Here is a 17233-nt window from a genome sequence, read left to right on the forward strand (position 1 = left end):
CAATTATTTGTAACATGGTACTTAAATCAGCTAATTGTTAACACCATCATCAATCAATATATATAATAAATAATGTAATTCATTTAAGATTCTATATAATGTAGGAATTCTACATCTAATACTGCCATATCAAAGCCATTGCACGGGTACAACATTGAAATCTTTACTACAATTTAATACCAACCGTTCAATATATCTTTAAATGTACCCGAAGTCTTTTTACAAGAATTGTCGACTTTCGGGGAGAACAGAATTTTTAGAGAAATGCTAATATCCGAAGAATAAAATAAAATAAAAAAATCGAGAAGTCGCAATGAAAAAGTGAAACAATCTATAAACAGATCCAAAGAAGAAATCAAAACGTAAAGAATATGTGCGGGCTTAGTTGGTTTAAAAACTGAACTATTCAAAGCTTCATGACTTGCAAATTTACCTAAACTATACAACAGAACCAGGATAAACAAGTAGAAGCAAAGACTCCTTCAGAATGCGATACATGGGGTGAAACTTTTTTTTTTTTTTTTTGGAATACAAAGGCAAGCCTAAGCTTGAATAAACAAAACAAAAACAGAAAATTCACAGGAACAAGAGGGCAAGCGAACGAGTTAAACCAACGGCCAAGGGTGGCCCGGATCTTCCAAAACGAAGTTCAAACAACCATTTAGTATAAGGTGCACCAAAGTTGTCTCAAGGCTCTTGCCATGACCCTCTCGAGCCATATAGTCTGCACATTGGATGATCTCCTCGGAAGTCTAACATTCAATCTATCATAGATATACAAGGGGTAAAACTATACTCCAGACAAGATACATGAATAATGAACATCGGACCCAGCTCTTAAAAGGTAACTTCGAGATATAAAAAACAAGTAAACATACTATATCTTGGCTCCGCAAGGAAATAGGAGCAATTGCGTGCATCCTCATAACAGGAATGGAACAAAATTTCTCAGTCTTCTTCTCAACCTATGCTCTAAACTGAGAGAACGCCACCAAATGACAGCAGGTATTAACGTCTGTAAACCTATGTATGGTGTCATTTTAAATATTGTACAGATGGCCTCATAACCATCGTTTTGGAGCATATCACTGCCCCCTCTTGGTTCTAGAAGGAGTGGCAGGGGAAAGGCGAGAGCTTTGCAGTGACTCTGCATTTAAGTCATATCTTTGTGAAGCAAGGTAAGTCAAAGCTGTGACTACATCAGCTATAACTGGACGCATACTAGCCTGCTCCTGAACACACATTGCAGCAACTGCAAGGGCCTGGTACAACCCTCTAGAAGGATACTGACCTTGGAGCATTGGATCCGCCATTTGTGAAAATTTTTGTCGTTCTGTAAACAAAGGTCTCGCCTGAAATGAAAATGCTCCACACTGAAGTCACTACTTTAATTTTAACTGAAGTCAATGTATTACGAGGTAAATAGTACATGCAACTACAAAATTGTGCATAACTCTGACTACTCTGTTAGCTTCATTCAGGTTAATAGGACTTGTCTTGGCAATAAAAGTATTAGTAACATTTAACAAAAGCATCCAAATACTGCCAAAGCTACGGAAAACTAGCTAAATAAATGAACAGCATCAGCTCAAGAGGGTAATGCGATGAGAATGATTTCTCTAAACCGCTCTCCATGTTCATTTAGATATCATGCTTGGTTAGTTTTGTTTAAGAAATGAGCGAGAACCAGTGAAGAGAAAAAATGATTAATGACCATAAATTCTCAAGCATGAGTACGACTATGCAGGCAAGACTCTCCAAGCATGAAAAATGCATATTGAACTACGGGCCCAACCCTTGTGTCAGCCGTTCAACCAGATATAATAATATTCACTGGTAGGTCAAACTAAGTTTTAACTAATTCCTATGCTCTCCTGTAGCTCAACTCATCAATCAACCCTATATATGAGAACTGGAGGACTTACTTACCCATGCAACAAGATTCTGTTCTCCAGCAGCCTTTGAATTGTCAATAGCTTTCCTTCCAGTAATTATTTCCAGAAGAACTACACCAAAGCTATAGACATCTGATTTCAGAGTCAGTTGTCCTGTCATTGCATACTCCGGAGCACAATATCCATAAGTGCCCATAACCCTCGTTGAGACATGAGTGTTTTCACCTACTGGCCCAAGTTTGGCCAAGCCAAAATCAGATAACTTTGGGTGATAACCTTCACCAAGCAAAATGTTTGAGCATTTTAAATCTCGGTAAATGACAGGAGGGTTAGCTTTGTCATGAAGATATTCCAACCCTTTCGCTGCCCCTGCTGCTATTTTCATTCTTGTATTCCAGTCGAGACATTTCTTGCCAGGAGAAACATCTGTAAATCAAGCATTTGTGTATGATCATAATGTATTGGGTAACACGGCAAGTCTTAAGGGAAAAAATGATTGTAGTTCTGGATATAAATACCATGTAAGTGGTCTTCCAAGGATCCTAATGGCATATATTCATAAACTAAAAGCCTTTGATCTCCATCAGCACAGTAACCAATGAGGCTGACAAGGTTAGGATGGTGTAGTAGACTTAACATCAACACTTCAACTAGGAATTCTCTATTCCCTTGCAGCCCATTTCGGTCAAGTTGCTTAATTGCAACAACCTAAATCCAAAACTAGAAAGGATGAATTACGTTGCCAACTCAAGCTACACCAGATTTTAAGCTTAAACACACTATGACAAAACTCAAAAGCAACTACTTTGACAACCAGCATACAGCAATGCAGAAAAGGTGAAAGTTACTAATAACAAACGAAAGTAGGCTTTACAACTCTATCCTGTACTTGACAAACTAAAAGATCGTTTGGAATAAAAGTTACCTGATTAGTATTTTCCAAGCGCCCTTTGTATACTCTTCCAAAACCTCCCTCACCCAACAAGCATTCTGCTCTAAAATTTCTAGTTGCAGTAGCCAACTCACGAAATGTGAAAGTCTGTGCTGCAATATGGTCAGGGTTCCCAGTTTTAGAGGCATCCTTGGAATTTGTAGAAGAATTCCTCTTCAACTTCCCTGTACACATGATTAACCATTTGAAGGGAAGATGCAGAAGCTAGGAGATGTCTAGTTTTAACTTCTAGGAACATTCCAAATCAATTATCTTGGAATTATGAAATGCCCCTTTTATTGTCTAAGTCCGACATAAAGATCATTAAAATCTCAACCACAAACTGATTCTACCACAAAGGACGCATCACTCCAAAATTACATCAATAAATCAAATTTAAGCCAGACATATATATATTTATAAAAGAGAGCATCACTTGGGCTATTTTGTAAATGGGAAAATTGCCATTACTACAGGGAAATTCACTCACTTTGGGGCTATTGTAAGCTGTAGCTGAGAGCATCACATAATTAAGACATAGATCAAAGGAATGCATCCAATATAAGGAATGAAATGAGAGAAAAATACTTGAAATTTGACACTACTACTCCTGATGAGCATAAAAGATCACTAGAGTTGGATTAAAAATAACATATAAATAAGTAGATTTTGGCTCCAGAAGAAAAAAAGAGTGACGAGGTAGGCAATCATAAACTATCAAATCCCATGTTTCTTCATCTGGGAGCTTAGCATATCATGAACCCCACTCGGGTATAACAAAAACACAAATAAAACTCCCTCAATTTTGATTGTCACAAGAAGTTCCCGAAAAAGCAAGAGATAAATTAGTAGAAGACGTATATAATACCCCATATAACTTCACCAAGAAGACGCAACAAAAATCAAGTGAGGGCATGATTGACGGAGCCAAGAGGGTTTGTCACAATCATAAATCTTTTGAAGATTCTCTTTTTTTCCATGCTACAATAACTGTATCAGTACCTGTGGCCGCTTTTACCGGATCAACCATGTTCTCCTGTACCTGCATCTTCTTCGTCTGCTTCTTGGTCTTCTTCTTAGTGTTTGAATTTCCGGAACAGGGAATCCAACCCATGTTTCACTATTCCCTTCTTTCTTTCCAGAGACGCAGGTAATAGCTGAAAAATCAATTACTCCAGTTCACAGTATCAGACTCATAGATGACCCGACACTGACCACAGGCTGCTCGGGCAACCACAATTGGAAAAGAACCTGCCTGGTTCCTGCCTCTCCCTGCCTCCCCACCCAATTCTCACTCACGCTATTTTATCGTTTGTGTTCGGGAATTGTCTAGTGCTCGTCGTATTACTTTTAACTAAATTTTTTTAGTTCTCCCCCAAAAATCCGTCATTGGCTTCTTTTTGGTCGGAGAAATTGAATGTTTAATATCAACAGAGCAAGGAAAAGTCCCATGTTTATAAATGGGATAATAGAAACTTTTTTAACTCAAGTTTTTTCAATGTTTCGTGCCCATTTGATTTTTACATTTAACAAGAAATTACGTGTGTCATGCACGGGAAACATTTGACTCTCTTAAAATACTATCTCTTGTCACAGTTAATCTGATATAGATATCATAATTTTCCATTTCATTGATGGTTGAAAAGCAGGTTTAGTTGATTATGATTTGATTAATTTTGTTGTTGATATGAGTTATAATGAATAATTTAAATATTATTATGTTGATTAATTTTTGGATAATCATAGTATAAAGTTTTATTTACGTTCTAAAATTGCTCTTATCAAACTCAGAAATGCACTTTGCGGGACAAAAAGAACTCAGGAATGTCAACATCACAAGGAAAATCAATAGAAAAATATATATAAATGAAGAAGAGGAGTCAGGGTTGAAGTTGATGAAGAAGAAAAAAACCAAAAGATAACAAAGAAAAAGAATGAAAACATTGAAAAAGAAAATAAGGAATAAAGAAGAAAAAGAACAATAGAAGGAGAAATTCATGGAGATGGAAATAAGATGAATTAAGAATAAAGAAATTTTTTGAAGAAACTGGAAGGGGAAGTGGTAAACGAAAAGCACATAAAGTCAAGAACCAAAACATAATGTGAATTGAGATCCACGGAAGGTCAACTATATAAATTCAATGTACAATAACTGTTAAAGCTACACTAAAAAATTATATTTTTTCCATATAAAATTAGAAAATGTCTCACATGCGCAGGATTTAACAAGGAGATTCACTCTTTTTTATTTGTTTCTACCTGTCATGTGAGCATGTATCTTCATGAAAGATTTGTGATTTAATAAAATGTGACCGCTATATTATATTCAATGTACAATCTAATTTTAGTAGAGTTATTATACATTGTTATTGTTCTTTTAATAAATTCTGTTAGTCTTTTCTATAATGAGAGCAATGGATAACTTTGTATTTGTTGCAGCTTGAGATGCTTTCTAGAATAAGAGCACATGCGTTAAATTTCAAATTTCAATGGCTTAATATAATATAAGATGAAATAATTAAAGGAGAAAAGAAGAAACGAAAGTCATGTAAAACTCATAAAACAATAAACCAAGTGTCTTTATTTTTCTTTAATTCGAACATCACATAATTTAAGAAGTTGTGATTATTCTTAGAAAAATAAGAGAAAATTTTGACTAATAATTCATAATATTGAAATCATACTAATGCACAATTAATCACTGCATAAAATGTAATAATTTATATGAAACTAATTTGAAAATAAACCATAAAACTTAAAATATAAAGTTTGATTCAAGCACTCTCCAATATGTCTATATATTTTTGTACAACAAAAGCTTGAGCGAAATAAAACATAAATTTAGATTTTACTTATTCAAAGAATTTATATTATGTTGAATTTTATCGAAAATACTATAAGGCTGTTTTTTTTTTTTTTCAGTGTAAAACTCTCTAGATGAAAGAGTTAAAAAAGATGGACAAACTTTTTCTTTCAAGGGATTTCATGGTTGATGAACAAAAAAATATTACAAGAAAAAATAGATCAGGTTTCAAAACAAAACATTTATCATATGCCTGTCATCCATGCGGCATATGTATGATAAGTTATTTTAATAACAAATTTGCATTTTTTTTTTACAATTTATTACTAGTATAAATACCTTTTATTTTTGAACTTATTATCTAGGAAAAATAAAAAGTAATTTGAAAATTATTCAAATAAAAATATATTAATATGATATCTTAAAAATACAATATAAGAATATTCCCTAATTTATGACATGGAAATTTGAAAACGAATTGTGATTTGGAAAAAAAAAAGATAAGCATGACAAAAAAATATTTAAAAAACTATTGAAAAAGGGGAAAGTTACCAAAAAAAAATACTTGACCAAATTTCATTTTACTGAGAAGGACGTTGGAGAAATTCAATATTGAGGTCTTTCACTGGCATTATTTTACTAGACCAAATAATCATATTACCCCTAATCAAATCTCACTCTTCCACAAAAATATCTCCTCCCATGTGAGCTTCTCTAAGTCCTTTGGTAAGTGTTTGCCTCGACGACATCTCCCCAGCAATTGCCAAAGGGAGTGAGTTTATGTGTAACATCCTGAATTTTAACTCTCTAACTAATCAAGTTAGTTAGGATATAATTAAGTTAAAGCTAACTAGAATTGGGTTAGATGATGATTAGATAAGAGTAATGAACCTATTAGTCTTTGGCTATACCTTAAAGATTAGGTCTGAAAAAGAGTTCATGTCATTTAGGCTCAAAAAGGGGGAAAATCATAAAAAGGGGCTCTATGTAACATCCTAGGGAAATTTAACCTTAATAAACAAAGTTTAATTATGATAATTAAGTGATTTGATATGATGTGTGGCCAGAGAGGTTTAAAAAGTATTTGTAATTGTGATTTCAGCCCCATTAATGGGTCTGAAGTAAAGTCGGGCCACTCGGGCATCGAAAGAGGTGAGAAAATCTTAAAAGATTGTCTCTATACTATATGTCGTGATGCATAAATGACAAACAAAGAAGGAGGGCATGGCCAACTTTTTTGAGAAACTGGTCATGACTCAGACAGAAAAATCAAAAGAAAAGGGAGGAGAAAATATGGAGCATTGGGAGAACTCTGCTAGGGTTTTAATTATAAGAATATTAGAGGCATTTTGAAGCTATTAAATCTAAAAGTAGGTTCCTAACTTATTTTTCTCCTTTCCCAACCCTTTTTGTTAAAGTTTTTGGTTAGGGTTTAATAATGGGAGATGACTTTCGATCTATATAGGTTATAGGTTCGAATCTATTTACTCAAATGGAGTTAATAGGAGTTGTTTGAGGTATTTAAATTTAAAGTGAAGGAGTTTACACGTTTTAGTAGTTATGAGTTCATTAATGGTCAGAAATGCCATTTATTAGGGTAGATAAACTTGGTTGGGAAGCCATTAATGACAATGTGAGAGCTTATGAAGCTATTGAGAGCAATAGAGAGTTAATAAACCTAATGGATAGATCTAAATATGAAAAATAAGGGTATCGGTTATTTTATAAGTAGAAAATGAGAGTTGGAAGTGTGTATTTGACAATGTTGATGAATTCGAGCTTGATTGATTGAAGATTAATCATTTGGACACCATTTTGGCTTGGGAAAACAAGCTTGAAAGCCTATACTAAGGGATAAACTTTTAACCTTTTAAATGTTTGAGATAATCGAGGGAACCCTATCATGGGTAATTGTTTGTTAATTGAGTTTGAATGTGAAAGTATGTTTAATTGTATGCGTGATTGAATTTGTAAATGTGCAAGTATGCCATGAGCCCTGTGATATTATATGAATCCTATTCAAATTGAATAGTGATATTAAATTCTAAATGATTTTTGAAACTATAACTATGTGTTAGAATGTGAAGTGTGCAATATGTGATGTGTTGATAATGTGGTTACATTGATATGTGAATATGATGTGCGTGGCTAAATAAGTAAGTCAATTGTGTTGTAAAATTGAGGATTGAAGTGGAAAGAGTTGTGAATATGACGTTAATGCTCACTTGGATAATGTCATAGTGTGAGCTCAACATATTATCATTGAGTAAATAAAATATGAAAAGAGTAAGCATCATACAGTGCATGATCAGTTGGCAGAAGTTTACTTAAGGAAAGGAGTAAATAAAATCCATATGGTATATACTGTTGCCTTCCAATGCATAAAGGCATAGCCTTACCCTATTGTCTGTCAGGGACTGTCCTATAGTTTATCGAAGGACTAGAACCTAACTATTTCTACCTGTTTATTAAGGAGGTTAGCTTAGGGTACATGATTCCCTATATATTTGAGAGTGGAGGAAACCTGTAGTCCGAGAATGAGTGTTGTGATCTTTAGCCAGGTCGCCTCATAGTTGGTGAGCTTCAATAGTCTAGTTACACAAATGGAGCCTTGTTTGATATTATAGCCCACACTTTTAGTAGATGGATGGTTTAATCATGCATATGTATCTATCCGACATGTCACATAGTTATTAAGTTTGTGACAAGTCATGATAGTGAATCTATCATTGTCATATAGTTGTCTGAATTGTGATAACGAGTAAGAAATTAATGAATTAGGTCATTATCACATGTTTGCGTGTCTCATGGCAATGCATTCTGTGATTTGAGATGAGATATATAGAAGTGAAATGAATTATAGAATTATATCTCATGTCACCTGTCATTGAATGTTTTTGAGTAATCAACTCACTCTATTTATTTAGATCAATTGATATATAATTGCATAGGGTAGGTATACCTTATATAATGTTCGCCTTGACATTACCAGGACAACACTCTTACATATTCTTGTGATAACTAGAATTAGATAAAATCCCAAGCAAAAGTTATCATAACCCAAGGATTTTAAAAAGATAATTAGTTTAGAATAATGGGATCTCAAGAAAATCCTTTTTAAAATATTGTTTGAACTCCAATTAAAATTTAATATCAATCAAAAATGATAATAGAAGTATGAAAAATCAACAGTACTTAAAAACAAGCTGAAACAATCTAAAAAATTTTCAAAATCTGGCTCATCCATTATAGCATAGCCCACACCCACCACAACGGATGGCATAAAGGGACGAATCCCTCAGAAGGCATTTACGTCGTGGCATGCACTTACTGTCATGATAACAGATTGCTATGATGATAGCATTCTGAAATTTCAGAGCATGCCATTTTGTCATCCAACGTTTGATTTGAGCGATTCAAGTGTCTACATGAAGCTCTTCGAACCCTTTAACTAATGGCACCAGTCTCATACTCAAATAATCAACCATTAAAAAGATAAACATTCAAACCCAAAATAATTTATTTTCACCTCAAAACACATTCAAAGATGTCTAAAACACACTACCAAATGCCATTAACTATGGAATCATTTTAACCACCTCAAATAGACCACACATAGTATGATAAGTCGATCATATCACGTAAATAAGCATTCATACTCAAAATAACTATCAAACCTTCAATACATAATAACACAAAGGAGTGGATGAAACTTAACACAAATATCATTTTGGTTATTTTGACACATGAATCATTACAATTATATCACTTGTACGAGTATCTTAGCTGAGCACACTCATTCAATCACAATCACTATAGACTTAAGCTAAGATACGCACACATTCCACAAATCCTCATACAAGATATTACCAAAACAAATGAAATGCTCCTAAGTTGGCATTATAATATAGCATATTCATTATAAACCTAAAAAAGAGGAAAGAAAATAGCTATATAATAATTCTCTTTACTCTTCAGTCACCCCTTCCTTTCCTTTACCCCTACCAGAGCCCTTATCTGTAAAATATAACAATGGGGTAAGATAAATATTTCAATAACAAAATAATTTACTACTATTAATTAACATGCACAACTATATGGGAGTAAAGCTATTAAGCATTAAAACACACTTTTAACATATTACAACATAAAATTTTTTATAGTAAATTTATATTGCCACTTTAGTAAATTCAACAATTACTTTCCATAAACACAAGTCATTTACCACTAGCATGATCATTATACCATCCAAGCCTCCATATTACCTTGACTAAAATCATAGACTCTTGAATTAAGTACACATTCACAATGGTCTGAGCTCACTTTTAGTGATAGGATCACTCAGCCAAAGGTATCCTATCCCACATTTGGACTATAGTCTCCCCTTATCACACACAAATTGGGGTGTTGTTACTCCAACACTGCATCACTGATGCTAAGGAGCATTACTCTCTAATGTCATATCCTTCATGAATATTAAGGAGAAAATCTCCAATATCATACCTCACTAGACACTAAGAAGATACATGCCATATGGACTTCCACTACTCCTTCCTACGAGTGAACTCTCATCTCTTAACATAATCATGCTCACACTCATCATCTATAACACATACATTTCAAATTTCTTAACCAGTTCATATAAACTTTCACCATTCTCATCGTTTACAAAAAGTTTTTCATGTATAAAATCACATTTCGTAATATGTAAGGTTATCAAATCTTAAGTATCAAATTTAATATATCTACTCACAAACAGTTAAGCAATATAACCAAATAGTATAAATTATTCTGTTACCTCAACTCTTTTGTTATACAAAAGGGTTACCGTGGTTCAATATTAGCTCTAAACATTCTATACACAAGCTAAGGCTCGATCAACACTCAATATACACAATTAAGCAATAGTTATCAATTATCACTTTGGATAAACCTGAATGCTCTAGGTTTTAGGTACCCATAATACTCAAATTTCTTATTTAACAACATCAACAAGTTTCAAGCATTCTAACCATCCTATTAAATATCCTAACATACTAAAATCACTATCCAATTATCCACATTATCCAAAAATTCTCAAATTATGCATAAGGTTCATCTAAACCCTCAATAAAAATTTTAAATCACCATAAGACTCATAAATTTAGGATTAGAGGCTTGATTTAACTCTCCAAGACTTTAAATAAGCTAATGGGTTCGGTCTAAACCCAAGGAAATGAGATCAAAGCCTCTATTGCCCTAAAAGTCAAAATTTTCACATAAAATGGAGAGGGGAAGGAAATGGAAGCTTATCTAATAATGATTCAAGCTTTAAATGCATCTAAAATGGTCTAAAGATCATGCCCTAGCAGATACTAGTTGTTTCCCATTACCTCCTCGCAAATTTCTTTAGCCTACTTCTAATTTTAAGTTTGTTTTCATGAACTGATAAGTATAAATTTTGCATATATGCGCAGCGCATTGACATGTTCACCACGGCGCATGGCATAAAAAGTCCCACCATAATTTAAACTTCTCTCTTTGCCATGGCCCGCTCAAACATCAACCCAGCCTTCTTTTAATTCTGTCTAAGAATTTAAAAACTATATTAGTCTCCCATAAATGTCATTAATTAATAATTTATCTAAATTGACCAAAATACCTTTAGAAACACTAAAAAATTTTAATTTAAAATTTTAAGATGTTACACCTTGGTTATTGAATAGTTAGACTCATCCCTCAATTTTAATATTTTATAGACTCTATCTTAGGTGTGAAAAGGAAAAAGGCTTTGAAGGCTTAGGAATTTAAGTATTTCTACTATAATGCCTTTTTAATTTATTTATATTGTGTAATGATTAAGTTATTGCTAGTTACGTTACATTTTGCATATATTTGTACTTATTGATGTTTATGATTTTTGAGAATGTATTTTAGGTCTTGGGATGTTGTTTGTCAATTGTTTGAGTGTTTAATAAGATCAAAATACTAGTGCAAGTATAGTAAGGTTGATTTAATCATGTTATTAAAGAATTATTGTGAAATGTAATACTAATGCCTCCCCCTTCTGTTTTTGGTATTAAGGGGTTGAGGAGTAAAAATTTGATATTGTGATGTAAATATGCTTGTGGTATGTTGTACCAGTAGTTCCAAATCCATGAAGTATGGTCTGAGTGTAAGGATTGACATTTGGCACTTATGTGGGGTTTTGGACATCTTTGAGTTGTGAAAATGATTAAAAATGTGTTTAGGTGTTTAACTTTCTTGTGTGACTTAATTTGAAAGTACAACACATCCTATTAGCTAGTTTATAAAAAAAGTTTTCCTAGACACTTAAATCACCTCATTGGAACATCGGACGTAGAATTAAGGCAAGTCAAAAGTTTCTCGAATTTGTTATCAAATGATAGCAGAAATGCTGTCTAATAATGTGCAACACATCGCAGTGCATGGCACCTATATCACAGCTTATGGAATTAGCTGTGGCAGCACACTACTCTATTTTTTAGCTTTTGACACTTTTCAACTATTTTTGAGTTATTTCACTCCTATGAGATTTTTCATGCTTCTGAAACATTTACTTTGATTAAAAGTTTAATAAGTGATTTTGATCTATTTTAAGTTATGCAAACTTGAGATTTCATTTTTACAAATTACAAACTTGATAATCCTTTTAGGATTAGACCTTTGATTACCTTAATGATTTCTAACTAATTGTAATTAGATAAAAGATATATTTTACTCTGTGCCATGCATCGTGGCTGGCATATCATTCATCATGGCACAAGGTCCTGAATATAAAGGGGAAGCTTACTGTGCCATCTGCCGTGACATGTGCTATAATATCCTAATACATACATACATACATACATACATACATACATACATACATACATATATATATAATATTAATATTTTAATTAACTTTGGATCTATTTCACATTTGTGCATATACTCCTAAAAAGAAGTGTATTAGTAAGTGAAGGAATAAGGAGATATAAATAAATATCTTTAAAACAAATAAAATAATAATTAACTAAATAAAATGAGGAAATGCGTATATCAAGAGAAGAGGAAATGAATGGATAAAGATTGACAATACTTGGAGAAAAAGAAAATAAAAGATAAGTTGGACAAATAGGGTAATTTAATACATATGAATAATAATTGAGTAGACTTGGTAAAAAAGAAAATAAGAGATAAGCATGACAAGTAGGACAATTTAATAAATACATTGCATTTAGAAATTTACTGTTCACTATATATATCCTTCTTTCCTTAAAAGAGACAATAGGAATTTTACTAAGAGAATTAACAAAAGATCAGAGTAAAAGTTAAAGATCAAGAAAGGTAAGAGTCTCTTTTACTGAGTGATATGTCCTATATTTTATACTATTTCAAATATTTTATAAAAGCATACATTTACTATTTTTATATATAAAACTACTATATGTGTACGTAGGAATGCATAGGCCTTTATTCATTCAATATTTTATTCAACTTTATTAGAACAAATGTTGAATTTGAGAACTTACATGTAGGTCCAACAATATACTTGGAAGTTCATGTTTATTAATAATAATCAAAGTGAGGTATTCTATTTTTGCTATGGGTTTCATTTGCTACTAAAGCATGATTTTTGTAATGCTAAATTCTTTAATATATGTGCCCATCATCCCAACTTTATCAATATGCATACATAATGACTTGTCTATGCGTATCAGTGTCTTCAATTTCTATCTACACACACACACACAAAAATTACAATACTTGTAATCATTATTATGGACTAAAGAATTATATTATTGCACATGATTATATCATTTTTCAATAAAAGTCATGTTCGCTTTATTTCATACTTAATTTGTACTATTTATATTTTATTATACTTGTAAATTAAATTATAGATTTTCTAATATTAAATTCTATTAAAAAGAAAAAGAGAATTTATATGAGATTATGCAAAGAAAATTATATTGATGTGTGCTAGCATCCTTGAGAAAACCTCAATCTAAGTGAAAATGGGGTAAGATTTATTATATGGATCCATACTGGGGGATGCCCTGGTTATGCTTAGTGCTATATTTGGATGCTTATAATTTTCCATTGCATACTCACATATATTTCTGATGCAGGGATGAAAATATTTTTTGCTTAATAAGCAGCAAAACATTATTAGTTAAACTTTAATCTTTTATATCACTCACCTTATTGCATAATGTTCAAATGCCACTAACTAAAATATTAGTTCAAATTGAATGGGATACTCTTCATGTTCCTAGGATGGGGAGTTTCTCAGTTATTTATAATATAAGTATTCACAATACTGTTAATGTACCTTTCTATCAACCTTCACCACCAACTCCAGTTACTCCACCACTATTTTATGAATTCTACAATCCATCAAAAGCTCAGTATGATATTCCTCCACTAAAAGACTTTCTAGTGCCACTAGCGCGGGGTGTCAGCTTCTCCTGTGATTTACATTGACACGAATGAAGACTTCTTGAAGTCTTTTGAAGACACTAATATGAACCAGCATAGCTCTTAGATTCATAGATACTAATACTATATGGAATAAAATGGCTTAGGTTCACTACTTGATTATATATGATTTTTGGGACTACGATGTAATTACGATGGATGCAATATTAATATTATGATGATTATCTGATATGAATTATATGATTATCCTTTAAATTATTTCTTTCTAAATTTCTATATTATGGACACGTTTAATAAAAAAAAGGATTAGTATTAGTATTATTTACATGTTTAGTATGAATTAAATATATCTATATTCCAAATACAAATAGATAGAGACATATTATATAAATTCCTCTGAGATATCATACTATCTACCATGTGTCTATAACAATACATAATCCATAAAATAAGTCTTTTTATAAAAATAATATTAGATTTCATATGAAAAATTTGTCTAGGATTTAGTGAATAAAGCAAATCTTCTTGCCCTTAGTATATATATATACACATATAAATTTTATTCAGTTTTAATTTTCTCTCTCATTTCAAGATTAAGTATTTATTTATACAAATAAATAATTTTTTTATTAAAAACTAGTAATTAGGTAGAGTTTATATGTGCAGCATCTACCACAACACATAAACCCTTCAAGTATGGATATGGCTCCCTATGCCACATGCCAAGTGCATGACTCATAGTTCTAATAAGAGAAACGTGCATTAGTTTGGAAATTAAAAGAGAAAAGAGGGAGAGAATGAAGAGAACTTGGAGAGCTATGCTATAGCTGCCATTTTCAAAGGTTTTTAAGGTGTTTTACTGCTATTAAACTTCTAAAGTAAGTCTTATAGACCTTCTTCTTCATCCATGTCCTATTTTTCTCAAGTTTTTAATTTAGGATTTATTGATAGGAGTTGAATTTCATATGTATTGGCTATGGGCTCAAGCCCATTGACTTAAATTGAGTTAATAAGAGGTTTTGAGCTATCTAAACTTAAGATTGAAGGCCATGCTCATCTTTGGTGATTGAGGAGAATTTATGGCTGAATTTTAACATTTAATAAAGTGGTTGGGAAAGTTTAAATGTCATTAATGGTTAGCCTAAGAGTTTAATGAAGTTAGTTGAGATTAATGAAAGTTAATAAACTTAATAGATGAGCTTAAATGCAAGAAATAAGGGCTGTGGGCATTTGAAGGGATTGAAATGGAAAGTTGAAGTTGCCTAAATGATGATGTTAATGGTTTTGAATATGATTAATTGTAGATTAATAATTCGTGCATTGAGCTTGAGATCAAGCTTTAGAAGCATTAGTAGAGGGGTAACTTTTAACAACTTAAATGTTTAAGGAAAATGAGAGAAGTATTTTCTATGTAGTTATTTGTTAATTGATTTATGCTCTTAAAAATGAATTATTTGACACAAATGATTGAATTACATGATTATAAATATGTGCAAATTGAACACAAGATTTTTTAACCAATTGAGTTGTTAATGTGATGTGATTAAGTATGAGATGATTGTGTTATTGTACTAGCATGATGTCAAGTACATGAGAAAAGTGATGAAATGTTTTGTGAAAATTTCTGACTAAGAGCATGTGATATATGTTGATAAGAAGAATTACCTATGATGCTCACATACTTTAGCCTATCATATGATCTAAAATAAAAAGTTGGTCACTGTGATTTAGAAGCATGTATATGTATGTGAGCATGAGGTATTGGATGATTGTTTTGGCAATAGTTTGCTTGTAGGAAGGAGTAGATAAAATTCATGTGTTACTATCAATCATTAGAATTGGGGGTAGTCTTATCTTACTGTTTATGGAAAGACTGTCCCATTATTTGTAAAGGAACCTAATTATCTCCACTTGTTTGTCAAAGAGACTAACTTAGGATTTATGAAAACCCAGAGATTTAAAAATAGGAGAAGCTATAGTATGACAGTGAGTGTAGTGATCTCTGACCAAGTCACTCTTCATGATTGATAAGTTTGGATAGTTTATTTACAAGGACAGAGTCCTATTTGAAATATAACTCACAAATATAGTCGAAAGGTATAAGGAAGATATAAGAATAGTTTGATCATGCATTTTATCCTATGGATCACATAGTTGTTAAATTTGTGGCAAGTCATGATATTTAATTGTGTCATTATTACATAATTTTTAGTATTGTCATCATGTGCATTGTTCATAAAATGAATTGCTCATGTTTACAACATGATATTATGTTCATGCATTCATTAAATATGCTAGATATCAATTAATATACAATTACATAGGATAGACATACCTTAGCTACTAAGTAATTGTACTCACTCCTTTCTCTTAATATTTTATATGCTCTAGCTTGGGTGTTGAAAAGGAAAACACTCCAAAGGTTTAGGAATTGATTATTCCTATTCTAATTCCTCCTAATTCGTTTTGATTTATGTGTAACTTTATGACATTGCCAACTAAAGACATATTTGAATCTATACTTGCACTATTATGATGCATGATTAAGAATGTTGTATTTTGGGCCTTGAGTTTATACATATGTCATGTGTTGATTTATGTAGAGCTAAAATACTAGCATAAGTATATGGATGATTTATAATGCCCATTGTGCATGAATATTAGTTAAACGCAAATTCTAGATCTCCTCCTTTTGTTTTAGAAACTAAGGGGTTGAGAGTTAAAATTGGAAGTTAAGTATCATATTGTTTATATGGTGTGTTACATAGACAATCCTAAGTCTATTGAGTGTATTTTAAGTGTTGGTTGTAGCTTTTGGTATAATATTGGGTTTTAGACACTCTTTATATTGTGAAAAATGTGAAAATAGGTTTGGGTATTAAACTCCTTTGTGTGACATATTTTAGAAGTAGAACCCCGTTGGCTAGAGTATGAAAAAAGTTTTCTGTAGACACCTAAAACACCTAAGTCGAATATCAGATGGAGAAATAGGGTGTGATGAAAGTTTGTCCCTATGTCATTATTATGACAACACAACCGCTATCAAATTTTGCAATGAGGGACAAGCCTTGACACATGTGCATGCATTGCAACACATCCCTCTGTGTAGTTCCACTTGAAGTCTTTTATTAGTTTTTAATGTTTTGACCACCAAATATATCTTATGCCTCTATACTTGTT

General features: G+C 32.1%; 1 protein-coding gene across 1 annotated transcript; it reads right to left on the minus strand.

Moving 5' to 3' along the window:
* Positions 1–363: 363 nt before the first annotated feature.
* Positions 364–4198, minus strand: LOC129321083 (probable serine/threonine-protein kinase PBL7). Its single transcript, XM_054966820.1, has 5 exons — positions 3829–4198; positions 2821–3011; positions 2414–2603; positions 1930–2321; positions 364–1352 (listed from the first exon to the last, which is right to left on the minus strand). The coding sequence occupies exons 1-5, from the start codon at positions 3938–3940 to the stop codon at positions 1086–1088; spliced, it is 1152 nt and encodes a 383-aa protein (XP_054822795.1). The 5' UTR covers positions 3941–4198; the 3' UTR covers positions 364–1085.
* Between the last annotated feature and the right edge of the window lie 13035 nt (positions 4199–17233).

The sequence above is a fragment of the Prosopis cineraria genome, unplaced genomic scaffold (assembly GCF_029017545.1).
Source record: "Prosopis cineraria cultivar Desert tree isolate PC_DT_omini unplaced genomic scaffold, ASM2901754v1 PC1, whole genome shotgun sequence".
In the NCBI taxonomy this organism is placed as follows: domain Eukaryota; kingdom Viridiplantae; phylum Streptophyta; class Magnoliopsida; order Fabales; family Fabaceae; genus Prosopis; species Prosopis cineraria.

Excerpts from the sequence above, each read along its gene's own strand:
- LOC129321083 (XM_054966820.1), bottom strand. The coding sequence starts at position 3,940 with ATGGGTTGGATTCCCTGTTCCGGAAATTCAAACACTAAGAAGAAGACC. Across the intron at positions 3,012-3,828 it reads TCCGGTAAAAGCGGCCACAG|GGAAGTTGAAGAGGAATTCT; the intron begins GTACTGATACAG and ends TCATGTGTACAG. Across the intron at positions 2,322-2,413 it reads CTTGGAAGACCACTTACATG|ATGTTTCTCCTGGCAAGAAA; the intron begins GTATTTATATCC and ends CTTGATTTACAG.